Consider the following 20,131-nt stretch of genomic DNA (forward strand, 5'->3'; position numbering starts at 1 on the left):
GCTCGTAGGCTAAACTACGGCCGAAATACACGCCTCTTGTTCTTGCCCCAGAGACAACTGGCCCTTGGCAATATGAAGAAGGTATGTTATGTTACTGTCGATCCTGCTTAATGTCAAAAAGGAAGGCGATCGGGGCTTACTCCTAGAATCAAACCCATCCTGCTTCGTTTAGCTCTGCTTGTTTTTATGAGTAGAAGAGGAAAATTGGGAAGGAAATTACGTGTTTCGTAAGAAGAATTCATTGCTTACGCCATCAATCAGGTCTGTAGGCTACCAAAAGATCTGGGTTGAGCGATTATACTCTTCTGATATTGGTACTCATTATCGAACCACTGGGAGAGCATCTCATCGGGGCTTGTAGATGTTTGTTGGCCCCTGACTCTGCTTTACCCCCGAGTCATGACCTTCCAAGGCTCGTCGAAATACTTGCTCGAGTCTTGGGAGAACCTCATCTTCGTTCTGGGCGATCTGGTAATGAACAACCAGTCGGTTCCCAATCAGCTTCAACCCTGCCTCTTTCCCAAATGCAACAAAAGCCTCTGTGCTACATCCCGCGGCATCCAGGTCGAGCCAACACATGTTGGTCTCCACAGGATAAGCCAGCTTGCCACCCAGGCTGGTCCAGAGTTGCTCAATCTTCTTCGCGGTGGCGTGTGATGCTTTCAAAAGGCCGCCTTCACCGCTGGGCCCCCTTCCGAATGTCTCATCAACGGCGACTCTGGCAGGAGCCGCCACAACACCAGATTGGCGAAGGCCGCCTCCAATGGATTTGCGTACCCATCGAGAATGCTTAATGTGTGCTGCACTGCCCACGACGATGCTACCGATCGGGGCGCCGAGGCCCTTGGAGAAACACAAGCTCACAGTGTCAAAGAGGGAGCAGTACTCGGACAAACTACCGGCCCCTGCAGCAACAGCCTCCCATAGTCTGGCGCCGTCGCAGTGAAGCTTAATGTCGTTCTTGCGCGCAAACTCGGCTATCCTCTTGACCTCGGCCAGGGGCGTGATGACGCCGTTAATGGTGTTCTCCAAGCTGATGACCTTGGTAGGGCAAGTGTGGACATCATCGTCGAGATCGGCAGTGGCCTCGATATCCTCCAACGTCAGATAGGCCCCGTTACATGGTACGACGGGCTTGACCATTGCGCCACTCAAGGAAGCAACCCTATCAGGGGAAGATTAGCAGGTGTCATAGACCACCATATGTGAGAGACATCGACGAACCCGCCCGCCTCATACTTGATAATGTGAGCGCGATGATCGCACAAGACACTGTAGGGAGGCTGTGTCAAGAGGCTTCGGAGGGCCAATTGGTTGCCCATCGTTCCCGAGAGAACCAGCAGTGCGGCGTCCTTGCCGGCAAGCTTAGCGACATGAGACTCCAGCGCGATGGTTGTGGGGTCTTCTGCAAAGACATCATCCAGCAAGCTGCAAGACTGGATCGCAGCAAGCATCGAGGCCGTTGGAGTAGTCATGGTATCACCTTTTCACGGTTAATCGAGGGTACTACTAGGTAGGCGGAGGAAGGTTGAGAGGTCTTGAACTCACTCCGCAGATCAAATCCCGCAGCACCGAGGTGGCCAACCCAGGTGTTCTGCTTAAAGGCACCCCCGCTAGCCACATCGCTGACAGTGGAAGGAGACATAGTTCCCGATGACGGACGAGGCGATGATGTGTGAAAGGAAAGCCTGGCGCCTGGAAGAGTGCACTGGTTGAAGTCGTGAAAGGCAATTGGCAGCCGTAGCGGGGTCGACCGGCTACAGCATCGTATAAAGGGCGCATGCAGGCCGGACGTAACTGTGGGTGCTCCGGTTAGCGTTCCGAGCGGGTTCGCAGGCGGAGGGAGACCGGATGAATCATGATACGGCGGAATGCGTCGGGGTTGGAATGATTTACAGTCCGCAGCGAGGAGACTTGGTAGACTTGCAAGGTATTCTGACTGTGCTCATTTTGTCTGTGTGGCCAATATGGAGCGATTTGCGACAGATTGGTTCGATTCAAGGGCTTAGCAAAGATATCCCAATGGCCAAGGGTGACGGGAAGGTGAAAATGAATGGAACTATCTCGATCTCCGAAGGAACGAACCAGTCGGTCCAAGATTGGGATTGGCCTTCGCGTTGGGTTGCGTTGCGGGGTTTTTGGAGAAGTGGGGAACTTTTTTTTCTATTAAGGTGAATGTTCAAGTGGTCTCGAGCATTATGAGCCAAAGTAAAGTCCCAAAAGATGACAGAGAGGTAGGTGTAGCTACTACCCGAACCTCGGTATACAGACGTACACAAAAACCGAGCCGACTCGAACAGACAAATAAAGAGCGACAGCGTTTCAGAGAGGTGCTTGAGTCAAGGACCGCCTAATTGCTAGGGACGCGTCGGTTTTGGCCCCTGAAGAGCCAGCTTGGCGCAGCTTGAAACCCTAGGGAGCGTGACAGTGGCTCAGACATACCAAGCAATGAGGACCCTCGGTCACGAGCCGATAGACGACTTGCATTTGGCCAGGTTCAGAGTTCCTCACCCACGACAATCAGCTTGAAGGGTGAGAGTGCGGCATTGCCCGGCAGACAGCAGCCATGCTTTATAATATTCCCTGCCCAGGTATGATAGAAAAACACATGATGCCTACCCACCAGTGGAATTCCGCCGACGATACGGATAGATGGCACGCCCTCTATGGCTCTGCGCAGGGGCGGTGTGGTGTTACTCAGCAATAAGTGCTGACAGAGGTACCTAGATAGGTAGTATCCACTAATAGGTGCTAGTGTACGTATTTAGTAACGCCCAGCCAAAGCTTCGTTCAGCCATGACCCTAGACAACAACGAATGGCAGCTATCTAGCCCGGCTTGGCGGCACCAGATCCAGCTAACCGTCTCACTTTATTTCATGTCGTTTCCTCAATGAATGGCCGACAAAGCATTGGCCACCCCCTGATAGAGCAGGATATCGCGATGGCTCCCCTGACTTGCAACCGGACATCGGCCTTTGATTAGGCTGCTAGTGACTGTGAAGCTAAAGCTGCTCGTCCGATGTGTTGACTACCTAGACTGTAGGAACCCCCGGCGTTTCTAAAACAGAAAATAAGAGTGCAAGTGCAAACAGTCTTCGGAGACACGGCTATGGCCGTTAGTTTGCTAATTCTCAACACGCAACACTGGACGCCCCTAACACGAGGGAGACCCGTGGGTGGGAGAGGGTTCGAGAGGGTTCTTCTCGACAGCTTGCAGGCGGAAAACAGCACCTCGCATTGAGATGGTTACCGGCAGGGCGGGACTGTGGTTCCAGGAAAGGGATGGGTTCCTTGGTCTGTCTGATGCGCCGCCATCATGCTCCTCTTGTCTACTTCAGTACCTACCTGGTGTAGCTCGTACGGCAGCGGCAGCCATGGTCAAGCCTGCACCTTCTACCCTTTTGCCTGTCCGGGTACAGTTCATGCGAAGCCACCCTCTATTCCCAGCCAGTGGGTAAAACAGTGCTCGAGCCCGTCCGAGCTTCGAGACAAACATTCGCATCAAAGGGTCGCCAACTTACTTATACTTGGAACCCGCACCTTCTCCAGTCTTCCTATGCCATACCTTGTCTTCCTTTGTTGACGACTGACCCGCCATCCGGAAGCTCTTCTCGGAGAGATAGAGTACCTAACTCACCTTAGCCCCCTTCAACTCGCGCCTCCTATCCAACGTATCGAGTCTTCCTAGAACCTTCCTTGCGGGCCTAACCACTGACTGGAAGCCACCACTTCCCCCGTCGCCATACTTCCTCGTCAATCTTCGCATCATCAGCAATGTCGGCCTAGAAGCGTTACAACTGCCCCGCCGAATCCATCACCCTCTCCCCTCCCTGGGGACCGGTGTCGTGCCGACAGGACAGTCGACCTTGTCAGTTCCGCCAAAGGCACTTGGACCAGCCAACTGTCCCGTACGGTCTCGCCTACAAGCTTGTCACACCTTCCATTCCGTGCGATGGTTTTGCAGTGGCACGTGGGGTCGCCGGTCCTGCTGAAAGCTGTGCTGGCGATAGGTGTATGCTTCATTCTCTACATTAGCCAGCACCCCGCCCTCGACAGGTTCGAACATCGGATCTCGGTGCTCGATCTCTCCCTGAAGCTTCCCAAGGGTGGGCTGAACTTTGGCAACAAGAGCGATCACCATGGCTTCTACTCCTCCGAGGCCGCCAGCCAGTTCTGCAAGCACCATGGATACCCCGTCTTCACGCCCCAGACGGAGTCCGGCCAGCGGAAAGTCTACGATCTCTTCATGGTGAACACGGAGCTTGACTGGATGGAAATCCGTCTCAACGCCACATACAACTACGTCGATTACTTCGTCATCGTCGAGTCTCCCAAGACTTTCACTGGGAAGCCCAAGCCACTCACCATTAAGGAAAACTGGGAGCGGTTCAAGCCGTACCACGACAAGCTCATCTACCACGAGCTCGAGTTTCCCTCCACCTTCAACCCGCGTAGGTCGTGGGACTACGAGGACCTCCAACGGAACGCCATGTACACCCAGGTCTTCCCCAAGCTCCTCGGCAGGCAGGCACCAGCATACGGGGACGTCATCATCGTAGCAGACGTCGATGAGATTGCCCGCCCCGAGACGTTGCTGGTGCTGCGGACGTGCCAGTTTCCCCGCCGCCTCACCCTTCGCAGCCGGTTCTACTACTACAGCTTCCAGTTCCTTCATAAGGGGCCAGAATGGGAACATCCGCAAGCGACCTTCTATCAGGGCTCGCGCACGCTCCTGCCGGCGAACCTCCGGATGGGTGACGGCGGATTCAAGCCGCTTTACGAGCTCGAGAAGTCGGACCTGGGAAACGCATGCTGGCACTGCTCGAGCTGTTTCGCAACGGTCGACGAATTCCTCACCAAGATGGCGTCTTTCTCACACGAGTGGATGAACGGCGAAAGGTTTCGCGACAGAGACCGCATCGCCGAGGCCATCAGGAGCGGAAAGGACCTATGGGGCCGCGACGTTGACCAGTTCGTGCGGCTGGAGAACAATACGGATATGCCGAGCATCTTGCTCGAGCAACCACAGAGGTTTGGCTACATGGTGAATCGGGATGGACTTTCGGCCGGGTTCACCGACTATCCATGACTGGCTTGGGTGCATCTTTGCTTTTCATTTAATTTTTTAATGTTTTTTTTTGTTTTTCGTCTTGAAATTTGCCCGAACCTTATTCCTCCCACGTCTAGGGAGTGACCTATCGGACTTTATACCAAAAAGTGTGGAGAGCCATGAGTGCCATTCAGGCAGGCTCCCAAGCAAGGAGTTGGCGGTTGGACATAACGAGATTTGATTGCGGGTGCGGAAGCACTACTAGGTAGTGGTTAGCAGAGGTGAAATAGCACGCATAATTAACAGCTAGGCAAGTGTAAGTGTGTATCTACCGTGTGTCCAACCAAGTTTCCTTCTCAAACAAATGACGTTGAAGGGTCGACCGGTTTCTCTATATACAGACAGTCTTCTCCTCATTACCCCCCCTTCCCCAACAGCTCTGTCCTAACCAATCCAATGTGGGGTTTGACCAGCAGCGGGAGCAGGTGTCCACAGAATCGGCAGCTCGTCTTGTGGCAATTACCTAGCTAGCGTCCAGAGCAACACCAGGCCATCCCTGACAACTCATCGTGGCATCGCGTTTTCGAACAGTCCATCTCCATACACACAAATATGCCCTATATTTTTTTTTAAACCCCTCCTTCCTTTTCTCTGTCCTTCAATTCGCGCTCTACCCCCCTTTTTTCCCTCTTCTCTTCTTCAACGCAGCCCCCCACTCCTCTCTCACGGCAACACCTTTCACTTGATATTGCACGCTTTCCCAGACAACCCCCCTTCCCGAGAGACACGAGACACAAGACCAAGAAACAGACAGCGCATACACACCCCACACACGCTCTCTCTCTCCCCCACCACCCCCCCTCGCCGCCTCTACATAGTAATCCATCCCAGCATGGGGCCCTGCAGGAGCAGGTATGCATGGGAGAAGAGTCGGTTGGCCAACCAATGATGGCGCGCCAGCAGCACCTCCCTTTGGGGACCTAGAAGCCGATGCATTGATGCGCGATGCGCTGGCACTTTTCTCTCTCTCTCTCTCTCTCTCTCATCCCCGTGTGCAGTTGGTCTTCCCTCCTCCTTGTTTGTACCTACTCTGTGCTGTACTGCCTACGGCATGGTCCGTAGCTCCAGAAAGGAATGGGCAGAAGGGAGAAGAGAGAGAACGATGAAGCAGAAACATATCATACCCATGAGTCCCTCCCCCCTCTATCACTCATTTACTTCTTTTCCCGGACGCTTCTCCTCTTTACCACCATTTCTATTTCTCCCCGACTCCCTTCACGCAGTAGAACACCGATTGACCTTTTGACCTCCGCCATCTTATTCCATGCCGCAACTCTCAAGTCTCACCCATATCTTCAACTAAAACCACCAAGGAACATCCCAATCCCCACCATGCCCCAGAAGGACTCCGTCGCACCTGTCTGTCTCGAACCAGAGCTGTTTTCACCACTTTCGCTGTAGTCCGTTCTACGGCCATTCGATTCACGCAGATAATCAAGCGGTCCCGCATCAGTCATGATATTCATTCGTCTACTTTCGTAGCATCGTTATAGCCGCCCACCCGATCCTCCCTTCCCCGCTCCGCTAGCTGCTCTCTACTGCGTGTATACTGCCGTAACACCAGTGCACTTCGATAGCTCTCTGGTATGAAGCCCTCCTCAAACTAGGAAAGAAAAAAAAATTACCCGCCCGACAAAAACTCTCAATCGAAAGGCAAGTGCCTTGCTTCTGTATCATATCTTCCGACATCCAAAGGACCGCTCGAGACAGCTCCGCTCGCGATGCGGTGGAAAATGCAGATGGGGCCAAGCAGGCTCATTGGCTCTACTGATGCTGTCGCAGACCGATCAACGCCGGATAGTTCGCAAATTGTTAGACACGTTTGGATACAACACCTCTTCGACACCGGACCTCCAGCGCGCGCGCGCGCAATATGCTTCATGGCCCGGTCTCGAACCGCGACGCCGCCAACTGTGTACGATCGCTTACTTGACATCTAGCGGGGTGTTTAAAGTGGGCGAAACAAGGTCGAGATGCCGTGGACCGAGACTCGCGACACGCGACGGCCATCATACCTCATCTATTCGCCCACTTCATGAGCCACTGGAGGACGGCGTCCAGGTTTGTCTCTTCCTTGGCGCTGATGCCGTAGCAACAGACCTCGCGGTGGCCTATGGACTTGAGATCAAGTGCATCAATCAGCTCATCGACTGATAACTTCTGCGGAAGATCCGACTTGTTTCCTAATACAAGGAGTGGGATCTCTCTTAAAGAAGCTTGGTCCATTAGTGCATGGAGTTCTTCGCGAGCCTGCTGCAACAAATCGACATCGGCGATGTCGACGATGAAGACGATGGCGTTGACGCCACGGCAGTATCTCTCCCACATTGTTCGGAACCTGGGCTGGCCGCCAATGTCCCAACACTTCAGTGTAACGTGCCCTCGTTGCACCCGCTTCATGTTGAATCCGACCGTCGGGATCGAGCTGCACGAGATCTCAGTTAGCCGAAGATGCCGCTGGCGGAACCCAACCATGAAAAACACCGCACGCTCGTCGCCGCCGTTGGGGCATCAGGAAGGTGAAATGTCGCTTACTCGATCGTGAACTCGCCGCCCTAAAAGGAAAAGGTTAGCGATCCGCTTCGGTATGGCTGGAAATGGCATGAGTATCCAGAGATGTCGACTTACTGCGAGGACTCGGAGTAGAGATGTCTTGCCCGCGTTCTGCAGACCGATCATCGTCACGTCCATTTCGGTCGCCCTGTCATTGCGGATCAGCACAGGTGCGGAATATCACCATCAAGGCTGAGAGGCAGGGTGGGCGTGATGGCAGCGGGGCAGGGACAGGGCGCGCGGGCCGTCGGGTCGCTGGGAATCACCCCGCTGTCCGTCGTCGCGAACACAGTGCACTCACCAAAACGTTCTCAACAACCAGTCGTAAACTTTCCGGAAAAGCCCCGCCATGGTTGGGGATGATGAGCACGAGTGCGATGACAATGCGCTAGAGTGCGTAGAGAGGAAATAAGATTAGGAAGGCTGACAGCAACTGGGAGAGGCTTGTCGACGGTTTGCCTGCGTCTGATTCAGGCACGGCGCAACGGTAGGTAAAGTCGCGCAACGATGGAAGCTGGCGGTTGGCGGCGGCGGCAGCAGCAGCAGCAGCGGCGGCGGCACGGTGATTGTCTCGTTCAAGAAGGACGGCGAGACGGTGAGAGAGAATAGCGGGTGTGGGGTCCTGGGTCGGGAAGCTTAAGTATTTGATGCACTCAGACGTCCTTCGAGATTAGGAATAAAAAATGTCTCGTATAAACCGTGGTAGCCGACCAAATGTCGCAAGTCGAGTCTCGCGGGCATGGATGGTTGATGGGCGGCAGGATGTTGGCTTTGTGCGATGATGGGGGCGGGAAAAGGTGCAGAGTCGCTCTTTCTCGTTGGCGGGTGATGACAAGCAAGCAAGCAAGCAGCGGTGCAGGTGCAGGTGCAGGTGCAGGTGCAACAGGTAGGTGGACGGAAACCAGAAGAGAAGAGAAAGCCCGCCCAGGTGACGCTTGACCTTGTCTGGTCTGGTCTGGCCTGTCCTTGGGGCGGAGGAGGCACAGGTGAGGTCCCACCAGCAAAGACGCAAAGACGGGATGGGGAGGGGGCTGTGGGTGCAAGGTCTTAGGTACTGGAGCACCCTGGCCTGGCCTGGTCTGGGTCCGGCTGATGGTAATTGCTCGGGCACAAACTGTAGAATGAGCCGTGCTGGAATTGGAGTAAGTTGAGGAAGCGACCCCAGATAACCACGTTGACAGGGTCTGCAGCGGTTAGAAGTCGAGGGCTGGGGATTTCATTCGTTTGCTTCTACCGGGTTGATGTGGATCTTGCAACGGTAGACGCGAGGAAAGGGCTGAGAAAGGAACGGATCGTACATATATACCGACCTGGTGTATGTAGGTAGGCTCGGGTATGTACCTTATGTACGCTTGGAAGTAGTGCAGCGACGACAACAGCGGCGGCAGCGGGAGCAGGGATAAGACGCGAGCGCGGCAACGAGAATAGACAAAGTCGACAAGGACCAGCGTCGAAGGCAGGGGGTTTCCAACCACTGAGTCTCCTTTTGCCTGTGACGAAGTTTCTGGGGAACGCGGCCAATACTCCTTGGGATGCCGTGGGCACGAGCGAAAGCTGAAATCGCCCGAGATGCTCAAAAGGTGTCCAAACTGGATGAACGGGGATGAACGGGATGGCACCGGTGCTTGTACTTGCTGCGGTGCTTGTGAACGGACGATGGTGAAAGGTAGACGATACCGACACGGTGCGATATCCGGGCGACCGGGAAAATCAGTCCAACTTAAATCTCAGAGGGGTTCTAGCCGACCAGTGTTGGGGAGCCGAGGCGCTTTGTCTCGGGCCGCTTGGTATCCAAGGCAAGGCTGGAGACACGGAGAGATTGCAACGGCCTGTTCTTCTCCACAAAGTTATTGGACCCAGGGTTAAAGCAAACAGGGTAGCTCAGGTAGTCGCAGGTGGATGGATATCTTTGAACCAAAAATGTGTTTGTCGAGAAAGGAAGGAGGCCGAGAGGGAGGGCGCGTGATAGTAAAGGTGTCGCAGGCGGCACAAGGCCAAATCTGACACTGGCCTACCTAGTCTAGGAGCTGGGTGCGGACCGTGGCCAAACAGTGCGATTGATGGAGGGAACCAAAGTCGTCACGGGCGGGCGGCGTCTAATGACGTTGTGACCGGGATGAGAGGTGCGGTTGTTTACGAGTTGGTAGCGGGCGGTTCGCCGACGACGGCGTTTGTTGGTGGTTTATTGGAAACGTGCGTGTCCAAGTCTGGGAAGCCCAACAAAACGGCCCCAGACGTTGCTCGAGGAAATGCGGCCGGGATTAAGGAAAATGAAACCACAGGCTTTATAGAAAAGAGCAGGACGCCGGGTATTTAGCAAAGACGGCAGTTGGTCGGCTAAGGCAGGCTGAGGGACCAGGCAGTCAAGTGTAGTGTCCGTCTGTCTGTAGGGTCCCTTGGGTGAGATGAGATACTCAGCCAAGGCGTCGAAGGGCAGTTTGGTTGTCATAGGTAGATACCTCAGGGAAGAATACTCCGGAATTGGCAGGTGCCTTGAACCTGAGGAAGGCGAGGGATGAAGTAAGACCAGGTAAAGTAAGCTCAACCGGGAGGTCAAGCACGTACAAATGTAAATTTGGGAAGGGCAGAGGCGGCTGAGGCGAACGCACCCATCTACCGAATGCACGCTGCAGACCTCAAGTATGGATGTGCAGCATCAGAGCATCAATCGTGTAGTCAAGCGCGCCTCAGTACCTGGGCTTGGCTTGTTAGGCCCCAGCCGGTGCAGGTTGGGCTGCAAGTCCCCAGCTGCTCGCTGTGTAACTTCTGCTAATCGGGAGTCGCCGTTGGCTCATGGTGCAAGCTAAGCTTGGTTTCTACCTAGTGTAGCAAGTCGCGTCTTTGGGAGACCACTCGGTGGATGGATGGATGGATGGATGGATGATGATGATGGCAGGGGGATGGGGGTCCCAATCGAAGCTCGCACTGGCGAGAACGAGACGCCGCGGGGAAGAAACGACGGCCACTAACGCAGACGCAGCATGACCACTTCATGCACGCAGACCTTACATTACCTTGACGACATAGATGCACGTATACATACTTCCAGGCTACTACTGCCCCAGACCTGGCTTCGTAGAAACAATGCCTACCGGGGGCCACTGCCTTTGTTTCTCCTGTTGTTCGGTCTGGACATCATCAGACTTTGGGGGCAATGAACCCTGACCCGTAAGATTCATCGAGGCCATTGCCTCTATGCGGTCTACAATCTCGGCCATCTGACGGGCTATCAAGAGTCACCCTATACCCTTGTCCCGACCCTGAAGAGCTGTCGAGTGTCGACATGCCGAGTCCCGCTGCTCATTCCCAGCTGTAAGGGGCCATGTCACACCGAGGACCAAGACCGGGCCACTCAGATGTCACAGACATCTCGTGACATGTTAGAGATCACGAACCATTGGTGACACAGAATAGAGAGGACTGCACCGCAGAACTATGTTTGCCTTAATGGCTAGTGGAAAGCTGTCCAATCCCCGGTGAGATGCGGTCGACGGCTTGCCCGAGGCATGGAAGTGGAGGACGGGAGGGTGGATCGAAACCCCCGTCCGAGACCAATTCCCGGGTTGCAGTCTGGGACCCGTCTACCCTATTCGAAAGAGAGCCCCGCGAGGCCGATAAGACTCCCATACCCGCACTGTATTGATAACGGTAAGCTACCTCACCGAAGACACGCCATGATTGGCTGTCACAATTTTTTCCGCTTCTGCGCTCCATAATTATTTTTTTTGTTTTCACCGGGACCAGACCGTCGCATCTTCTCTCCGGTCCAGCAATTCCGGCGTCGCGAGAAGAAGTTCATGCTCACCTCGTCTCTGTCGCCTTCGTCTTGCACAGAAAGCCGATTTCCATCCGACGGTTGCACCTGCATGACATAGCCTCCGGTATGGTGTCGCACTCAATCTTGACATCTCGCCGCCTAGCTAACTGTTCTAGTCGTAGGCAAGCGAGCGAACGAACATGGCTCCTTCAGCGACCAGCACCGAGTGGGATCACCAGTACAACACTCTCCGCCGCGAGAACCTCTTCCGCAACCCCCCAAAGGATCACACGGCATACCCTGCCCTGCAAGAGGCCGTTAGCCCTCACATTGATTCCTTCAATGCCTTGTTCAGGACCGACGGCAAGAGCCTCCTCGCCCGAGGCCTAGAGGACATTGGCACCAAGACCTACCTCGACGGTGACGACAGGGCTGGTCTCGAAGGCAAGAACCGCCTGTCTATTCGCATCAAGAGTGTGGCACTCCAGAAGTCCCAGCTTCCCCCCTCCAATAAGTTCGCTAGGAATCGCGAAGTCCTTCCCGCCGAATGCAGAGAGCGCCACTGCACGTACAGAGGCAGGCTCTCGGCCACTTTTGAGTATAGAATCAATGATGGCGACCCTAAAGAGTTCGTTCGTGAACTTGGACAAGTGCCCATCATGGTAAAGGTAATCAAGGATATGAAGTTCCGTGACTCAAGCCGGCGCATGCGGTGCTAACAGTGTGTCCGCAGTCCAACAGATGTCACTTGGAGGGAAACTCGCCAGCACAATTGGTGCAGAGAAAGGAAGAATCCGAGGAACTGGGCGGTTACTTTATCGTAAACGGTATCGAGAAAATCATTCGAATGTTGCAAGTCAACCGCAGGAACTTCCCCATGGCGATCAATCGACCGAGTTTTCAGAACCGAGGCCAAGGCTATACCCCCTACGGTATCATCCTCCGATCCGTTAGACCCGATGAGACATCTCAGACCAACGTCCTGCACTACTTGAGCGACGGCAACATGACTTTCCGCTTCTCTTGGAGGAAGAACGAGTACCTCGTGCCAGTCATGATGATTCTGAAGGCGCTGGTGGAGACAAACGACCGAGAAATCTTTGAAGGACTCATTGGTCTCTCTGGATCTAAATCGTCCAAGAATACCTTTTTGACCGATCGTGTTGAGCTGCTCCTCCGAACATACAAATCCTACGGTCTTTACAGTAAGACCGAGACGAGGGCCTACCTGGGCGAAAAGTTCCGCGTGGTACTGGGTGTGCCAGAGACCATGTCCAACTACGATGTCGGTACCGAGTTCTTGCGCAAAATTGTCCTCGTACACCTCGGCAACATCAATGTCACCGAGAAGGAGGACAACGACAAGTTCCGGATGCTCCTTTTCATGATTAGGAAGCTGTATGCTCTGGTGGCTGGCGACTGTTCCGTCGACAATCCCGATGCCGTGCAGAACCAGGAGGTCCTACTGGGTGGGTTCCTCTATGGTATGATCCTGAAGGAGCGCCTGGAGGAGTTCCTGACCACTGCTGTCCGTCTTTCGCTGCGAGAATGGACCAGGAAACACCCTACCACTCCTTTCACATCACAAGACTTTGCCAAGGAGTTCCCCGCCAACATCTTCAGGCACGCCAACGAGAACCTTGGGAACGGACTGGAATACTTCCTTTCTACGGGTAATCTGACAAGTCCTTCTGGTCTCGACTTGCAACAAACCGCCGGGTTCACTGTCGTCGCGGAAAAGCTTAATTTTCTGCGTTTCCTCAGTCACTTTCGAATGATTCACAGAGGCGCCTTCTTCGCTGAGCTGAAGACGACGACGGTCAGAAAACTTTTGCCCGAGTCTTGGGGATTCATGTGCCCTGTACACACCCCCGATGGTGCTCCTTGTGGTTTACTAAATCATTTAGCTCACAAATGCAAAATCATGACAGAAGCTGTCGATGCCTCCAAGATTCCCGGTCTTGTCGCAGAGCTGGGTGCAGTTGAGACATCTTCCGCCGCGACAGACGAGAGCGTTGTCATTATGCTTGACGGCAGAATTGTTGGCTTCTGCACACCCAGCGAGTCTCTGAGAATTGCAGACACTCTCCGCTACTGGAAGGTTGAGGGTACTCATGGTGTGCCTTTGCAACTTGAGGTTGGATACGTTCCTCCTTCCAATGGCGGCTCTTATCCTGGTATTTATCTGGCATCCGCGCCCGCGCGTATGGTCAGACCCGTCAAGTATCTTCCCCTCGACAAAGAGGACTTCGTTGGCCCTCATGAGCAGCCTTACATGTCCATCGCTGTCGTTGAAGACGAGATTGTGTCTGGAGAGTCTACTCACGTGGAGTTCACGCCCACGAACATGCTTTCTATTCTTGCCAACATGACACCGTTCTCGGACTTTAACCAATCCCCGAGAAACATGTACCAATGTCAGATGGGTAAGCAAACTATGGGAACACCAGCAACCGCTCTGCGATACCGAACGGACAACAAAATGTACCGGCTGCAGAGTGGTCAGACTCCCGTTGTACGATCGCCTTTGCACAACGCTTACGGATTCGACAACTTCCCCAATGGCTTCAACGCTGTTGTGGCGGTCATTTCGTACACCGGTTACGACATGGACGACGCTATGATCCTGAACAAGTCAGCACATGAAAGAGGATTCGGACACGGCACCATTTACAAGACAAAGAAAATCACTCTCAAGGACGAGTCAAGGACTCGATCCGTCAAGAACATCTCCAAGCTGTTTGGTTTCGCCCCTGGTGGCTTTGTCAAGGGACACTACCGTGGTCAGCTTGACGAGGATGGTCTGCCCTATGTCGGCCGACTAGTTCAAGAGGGAGATGTTCTCTGCGCATGGCACACAGTGTCAGCCGACTACAGCGGCAAGTTGGTCAACCTCGACGGCCAAACGCATTACGAGAAGTACAAGGATTCGGAGACGGCTTTCGTCGAGGAGGTCCGTGTGATTGGCAATGAGACGGGTAACGAACCTGCCCAGACGATCTCCATCAAGCTTAGAGTTCCTCGATCACCCGTCATCGGTGACAAGTTCTCTTCTCGTCATGGACAGAAGGGTGTTGCCTCCCAGAAGTGGCCCGCCGTCGACATGCCTTTCTCCGAGTCTGGTATGCAGCCCGATGTTATCATCAATCCGCACGCTTTCCCCTCCCGTATGACCATCGGTATGTTCGTCGAGTCACTTGCCGGAAAGGCAGGTGCTCTTCACGGGCTGGCCCAAGATTCGACACCATTCAAATTCAATGAGGAGAACACTGCTGCCGACTACTTCGGTCATCAGCTGATGAAGGCTGGGTACAACTACCACGGTAACGAACCCATGTACTCTGGTATTACCGGAGAGGAACTGGCAGCGGACATCTACGTCGGTGTGGTTTACTACCAGCGTCTGCGTCACATGGTCAACGATAAGTACCAGGTGCGAACAACGGGACCAGTCGTCCCTACTACTGGCCAACCTATCAAGGGCAGGAAGCGTGGTGGTGGTATTCGTGTGGGAGAGATGGAGCGTGACGCGCTGCTCGCTCACGGCACGGCCTTCCTGCTGCAGGACCGTCTGCTCAACTGCTCTGATTACACACGATCCTGGATCTGCCGAAGCTGCGGCTCGTTCCTCTCGGTCCAGCCGACGGTTTCGCCTTTCGTTGGTAAGAAGAAGCAGGTCACGACAGTTCGCTGTAGAAATTGCGCAGTCCCTATTGACGCCGGCGATGCGGAGAGCGCCGCCAAGGTGGAGGGCGAGATATGGGAGGATGGACAGGGCAACCAGTGGGTTGGAGGCGAGAACACCACGGTTGTTGTCGTCCCAGGTGCGCTCAAGTTCCTGGATGTGGAACTAGCGGCTATGGGTGTCAAGCTGAAGTACCGTGTCGACTCTCGCGACGCACCTCGCAAGGGCCCACTGAAGCCCATGTCATCATTACCTTAGATGGACGGCGTTTGATAGAGAAAGGATGGGGGGCTACCTGGTAATTCAATGGCGATTGGCAATGCAATTATGGATCAAAGCTCAGTACACGACTGCTTCGTGATTTGATTAGATGGACCTCATCGACATCTTCCAACCATGGTACGCAATACATCTCAGATCTTGGTTTCGTCAACAACAGCTGGGACCAAAAGACCGAGATGTTTGGCAAACAGCAATACGGTGCGAGCATGAACGAATGGATGCCAAGGCAGCGTGACATCTGTTTGTACCAGATACGAGGGAGTTTGTGTGGTGCAAGTGACCGAGTCTCGCAAACATTCGTGTCTATGTCGTACAAACAACGTCGCTGTCCGTGATGTATGGGGCTCAAGTGTCGGTCACGACCTGAGCCTGGAAACCCAGCGTGCTGTGATGCTAGCGTACATGCGGGCAGCGATATACATGAGGGGAACATGGTTCTTCGGGAGTATGCAGACAAGCAAGGATACTTGTCGCGAGCGTTATTTCGTTTTCGGGTCCCCACACACTCTGAGTACGACGGCATCTGCCTTCACTGGTAGGCCAGCGTGTCACCGAGATGAGGACTCGATGGGAAGAGTAGGCCAAGACTTTTGGCGTTAAGACAAGAGATCCTGCCCCGTTTGAACCCTTCCTTGACGACCAGTTAAAGCTACCACGTAGCCTCTCTTACCTTATGGATAGATCCCCTCACCTGACTCTTGTGTGGGACGTTGCGCTGTCTTTTTGGTGAACGCCATAGCTTGTACCCTTCAAAGAGTCTCAGCTGAGTTGTCTTAAGCAAGATGCACCTTCTGCGAGAATTGACTCAATGCCTGGCTATGAAGGTATACCACAGATGGCGGGAACCGTGCCTTCCCATGTCTTCTTACCACACATGTGGGACCCATCATTGCTCTTGCCTGTTACTTGGTAACTTTTAACACTTCGACGCTTCCTGACTTACTTCTTAGCTGAAGACAGACTCACTTCTTCGGTGAGGAAGCAGCTGCGGATAAATCACCCACCTATCGCATACGTCAGATCATCACGGCTATGCAGCGTGCCTCGCGCTCTTTGTTTTGTTTGTCGGTCATTTAAATATTCTCGGTCTCGGCTTCTGTTTCTTTTCCAATTATAGCACCCTCTCACTCTCGGCCGTCTTTGCTTCCACGTCTTTACCTCCCGCCACACCTGTAATGACGGATTTTGCAGAAGTTATGACCAGAAAACTTCCTTGATCTCGAACTGAAAGCAAAAGAATTCCTTGTCTTAATTCTACCTGACTCCCTCCCGGCACTCGTGTTGCTACAGAAGACTTCCGGTCGACTTGAACATCCTACCTTACGCTACGTCCCTCTTTGGTCCATCTCTATTCACTCCCCTCGCCCCCAAAGATTGAATACTACATCCGACTTTGACATTTAATCTCACACTTTTGCGTCCCTACTGGCTGGCTGCCGTCGAGGGCGGATGGTGATGGCGTCTCGAATCGCCCTGTTACTGTCCATACTCGTCGTCGCCACGATCGTATTGGCCTCACCCTATTCACCGACATACGATTATGGCTTCGACATAAGGAAGGTATCCAAACGCCAGGCGGAGCAACCCATCATTGTCGCCAAGTTGCCCTCTGTCAACGGAACCGTTCCTGTTCGGCAAGAGATCAGGCAGATGAAACAGAACCCCTTTAAATGGAACCTGTTCCTCCTTGCATCCAGTATGTTACAGTACACGGACCAGGACGAGGAGCTATCGTGGTACCAAATTGCTGGTAAGCATCTTGGTTCAATGCAAGTAGACACACTTTTGATCTTTGGCAGGTATTCATGGTGTTCCCTTTATCCCTTGGAATGGCGTTCCAGGTGTGGCAGGGGGCGAGGACAGAGGCTATTGCACGCACATGTCTGTTCTGTTTCCATCATGGCATCGTCCGTATCTTGCCCTGTACGAGGTCAGATATCACCCTGTTCTCGTTATTGAGTTTGCGTATGTAGGTCACAATTACTAACATCACAACAGCAAGTTCTTTTCCAGCTCGTCCAGCTGATTGCCTCATGGTTCCCAGACCCTACCGAACGTGTCTTCTACCAAGCTGCTGCAGACGACTTTCGCATTCCGTACTGGGATTGGGCTACGCCGCCGCCACTGGGAGAAACGACTTACTTGCCCGAATTCGAGGAACCCGGGATCCAAGTGAACGGTCCGAAAGGATGGCAGTTCATTGCAAACCCTCTGTATAGTTACAAGTTCCGGCCGCTTGATCCAGATGTTTTTTCTCAAGGCGACGTAAGCCATGGCACCCAGTCAGTGTGCGAGCATATCTACTGACAGCACAAGTTTCCGCATTGGACACAGACTATGAGAGCGCCCTTCGAGACATCGGACAATCACAGCGTTGCACACGCGATTGAGCATGCGAGGCCAGCGCTTCAACAACGACTGTACACACTTTTGTCGAACTACAAGGACTACGGACCTTTCAGCAACAAATACTGGGGCATCGCAACAAACCAATCCCAATATGACTCCATAGAGTCGCTTCACGATGCCATGCATGTCCTGGTTGGCAACCGAGGCCATCTCTTCTATATTCAATACTCGGCATTCGACCCTGTTTTCTTTCTCCACCATACGATGGTAGACAGAATCGTTGCAATGTGGCAAGTCTTGTATCCAACGTCATGGGTATCTCCCCAAGTCGCAATGGAACACTCCTTCACAATGCCGCCAGGATACGTTCAGGATACATTTACGGAACTTAAGCCCTTCCACGCAGATACAAACGGCACTTTCTGGAATTCGGAAATGGCAAGAGATATCTTGGCCTTCGGATACTCGTACGCTGAGATCAGCTCTAGTCCTGGGAATGATCTGGCCGAAGACCAAGCGCGCCTCATAGAAATCATCAACCGGCTTTACGGGTCTTCTAGCCCCTCGAATTTGGCCCAAGAGCGGGAAAGATCCAACGCGGGGATGGATAAGAGCGCTCTTGCGCAGGCTCCGAAAAGGACTACCCCAAGTAGCCATGTCATGGACTTGTCGACGAATCCAGAACTCGTTGGCAAAGTGGTTACGGAAGATAACATATACACCGAATGGGTTGCCAACATACATGTTAAAAATGGGGCTCTGAATGGCTCTTTTGTTGTTCATTTCTTCCTCGACGATGCCCCCAAAGACATCAATTCTTGGACGGCTGCACCAAATTTTGTGGGATCAATGCCGGTATTTGCGATGAAGAACATGAACTCGGGTAGCCATATATCCGGGACTGTCCCTTTGACGTCCGCTTTGATGCACCTGGTGTTAGCAGGAGCCCTCTCTGGACTTGATCCTGAGGACACTGGGCCTTACCTTGAGGAGCACCTCCGAGTTCGTGTGGTCGGCGAGGATGGAGTTGAGAAATCCGTAAACACCATTGGAAGTTTACACATTCAGGTTGCGAGCTCACAAGTGAGAGCAGCAAGGAACAATTCTGAGCTCCCAAGTTGGGGTGCCGTGGTGGAAAGGTTTGTGTTGCATCGCGGTCAAGGACATCCGTACAAACATATTATGGCTGGGTAATGAAGAGAGTGGAACCCGGGTTTCCTGATACATGTACCTACTCAGACGTAGATGTGCCTTTTAATGTGTAATGCGCCGCGACACCGATGTCGGGGGGTACACTTTCGATATGTGTTCATCTGTTTGCCGTTGTTCAAGAGAAGTAATCCGAGATTGGAACTTTGAGAAAGCCCATAAGTCATCTAGAGAAGGTCACGTGAGTAATGCTGGTTGGCGTGGCAGAGGTCTGCACCCCAGGCCACGGTCCCACTTCCAGATACGGGATAGGAACTTTTCCGAAGCTTCAGCCTTCTGTGACCTTGGGGCAGTCAGGTTTACGTCCGAATCGCGACAATCTAGCATCCAGCCGACTTCTCATCTCAACGAACGACACACGCGACGAATCGACATCGCCGCCGCCGCCAACATGAAGCTCGTCAGGTATGTCAATCATTTCCCACGCTTGCCTTCATACTTGGTGCGAGTGCTGAGCTCTCTCGCTGTCAAGCCCGACGTAATCGAGGCCAGAGGAGGAGCTGACATGAATTTCCCACAACCAGATTTTTGATGAAGTGCGCCAACGAGACTGTGACAATTGAGCTCAAGAATGGTTAGCAAACAATACCCCATCTCTTTTTTCAATCAACAACGCAGTGTAGTGCAAGAGATGCTGTCACTCAGGCATCAGCTAAAGCGTTGGCAATAAACAGGCACCATCGTCCACGGCACCATCACCTCCGTCTCGCCGCAAATGAACACGGCGCTACGCACGGTCAAGATGACGCCCAAGGGTCAGGACGCCGTCTCTCTCGACACGATGAACATCCGCGGCTCGACCATCCGATACTTTATCTTGCCCGACTCGCTGCCGCTAGACACGCTGCTCATCGACGACGCGCCGAAGCCCAAGAACAAGGCGCGCAAGGAGGCCGACCGCGGCACTGGCGCACGCGGCGGCAGGGGCGGTCCTAGGGGAAGGGGAAGGGGCGGCGGACGTGGTCGCGGTCGCGGACGGGGTTAAGTTGGCCAGGGGTTACCTTCGAGCAGGATGCGTCATTTCCCCCGGGGAGGGGGTTTGGCATCGGCACATCCGAGGTTCGACGGGTGCCGAGGAAGTCTGTTATTACGCCTGGGAAAAGTCGAGAAGGCCGATGGCTGGAGATGACCTGGAGGGGGAAATTATTGCGGCCCCTCAGATACGACGAAACCCGCAATCACTTT

General features: G+C 53.6%; 6 protein-coding genes across 6 annotated transcripts; 4 read left to right on the plus strand and 2 right to left on the minus strand.

Annotated features, from left to right (window-relative positions):
- Positions 1-345: 345 nt before the first annotated feature.
- On the minus strand, positions 346-1,645 carry LY79DRAFT_503102 (beta-eliminating lyase; the record flags this gene model as incomplete). Its single annotated transcript, XM_060553376.1, has 3 exons — positions 346-1,165; positions 1,225-1,483; positions 1,549-1,645. The coding sequence occupies 3 exons, from the start codon at positions 1,643-1,645 to the stop codon at positions 346-348; spliced, it is 1,176 nt and encodes a 391-aa protein (XP_060420455.1).
- Positions 1,646-3,769: 2,124 nt separating this feature from the next.
- Positions 3,770-5,455, plus strand: LY79DRAFT_1805 (family 17 glycosyltransferase). The gene has a single exon (XM_060551299.1). It carries the CDS (start codon positions 3,954-3,956, stop codon positions 5,088-5,090), a length of 1,137 nt encoding a protein of 378 aa, XP_060420456.1. The 5' UTR covers positions 3,770-3,953; the 3' UTR covers positions 5,091-5,455.
- Positions 5,456-7,089: 1,634 nt separating this feature from the next.
- On the minus strand, positions 7,090-8,196 carry LY79DRAFT_1815 (ADP-ribosylation factor family protein). Its single transcript, XM_060551306.1, has 4 exons — positions 7,966-8,196; positions 7,740-7,812; positions 7,647-7,666; positions 7,090-7,536 (listed from the first exon to the last, which is right to left on the minus strand). Exons 1-4 carry the CDS (start codon positions 8,013-8,015, stop codon positions 7,128-7,130), a joined length of 552 nt encoding a protein of 183 aa, XP_060420457.1. The 5' UTR covers positions 8,016-8,196; the 3' UTR covers positions 7,090-7,127.
- A 3,425-nt stretch (positions 8,197-11,621) lies between these two features.
- Positions 11,622-15,364, plus strand: LY79DRAFT_664371 (RNA polymerase Rpb2; the record flags this gene model as incomplete). Its single annotated transcript, XM_060562875.1, has 2 exons — positions 11,622-12,089; positions 12,155-15,364. The coding sequence occupies 2 exons, from the start codon at positions 11,622-11,624 to the stop codon at positions 15,362-15,364; spliced, it is 3,678 nt and encodes a 1,225-aa protein (XP_060420458.1).
- Positions 15,365-16,843: 1,479 nt separating this feature from the next.
- LY79DRAFT_585630 (uncharacterized protein) lies at positions 16,844-18,931 on the plus strand (the record flags this gene model as incomplete). The annotated part of the gene is made up of 4 exons (XM_060560518.1): positions 16,844-17,138; positions 17,188-17,318; positions 17,411-17,653; positions 17,705-18,931. The coding sequence occupies 4 exons, from the start codon at positions 16,844-16,846 to the stop codon at positions 18,929-18,931; spliced, it is 1,896 nt and encodes a 631-aa protein (XP_060420459.1).
- A 406-nt stretch (positions 18,932-19,337) lies between these two features.
- LY79DRAFT_585631 (uncharacterized protein) lies at positions 19,338-19,931 on the plus strand (the record flags this gene model as incomplete). Its single annotated transcript, XM_060560519.1, has 3 exons — positions 19,338-19,351; positions 19,471-19,520; positions 19,621-19,931. The coding sequence occupies 3 exons, from the start codon at positions 19,338-19,340 to the stop codon at positions 19,929-19,931; spliced, it is 375 nt and encodes a 124-aa protein (XP_060420460.1).
- Positions 19,932-20,131: the final 200 nt, after the last annotated feature.

The sequence above is a fragment of the Colletotrichum navitas genome (genome assembly GCF_030913465.1).
Source record: "Colletotrichum navitas strain CBS 125086 chromosome Unknown LY79scaffold_1, whole genome shotgun sequence".
In the NCBI taxonomy this organism is placed as follows: Eukaryota; Fungi; Ascomycota; class Sordariomycetes; order Glomerellales; family Glomerellaceae; genus Colletotrichum; species Colletotrichum navitas.

Excerpts from the sequence above, each read along its gene's own strand:
- LY79DRAFT_1805 (XM_060551299.1), top strand. The coding sequence starts at position 3,954 with ATGGTTTTGCAGTGGCACGTGGGGTCGCCGGTCCTGCTGAAAGCTGTG.
- LY79DRAFT_1815 (XM_060551306.1), bottom strand. The coding sequence starts at position 8,015 with ATGGCGGGGCTTTTCCGGAAAGTTTACGACTGGTTGTTGAGAACGTTT. Across the intron at positions 7,813-7,965 it reads TGGTTGTTGAGAACGTTTTG|GGCGACCGAAATGGACGTGA; the intron begins GTGAGTGCACTG and ends CCGCAATGACAG. Across the intron at positions 7,667-7,739 it reads CTCTACTCCGAGTCCTCGCA|GGCGGCGAGTTCACGATCGA; the intron begins GTAAGTCGACAT and ends TTTTCCTTTTAG.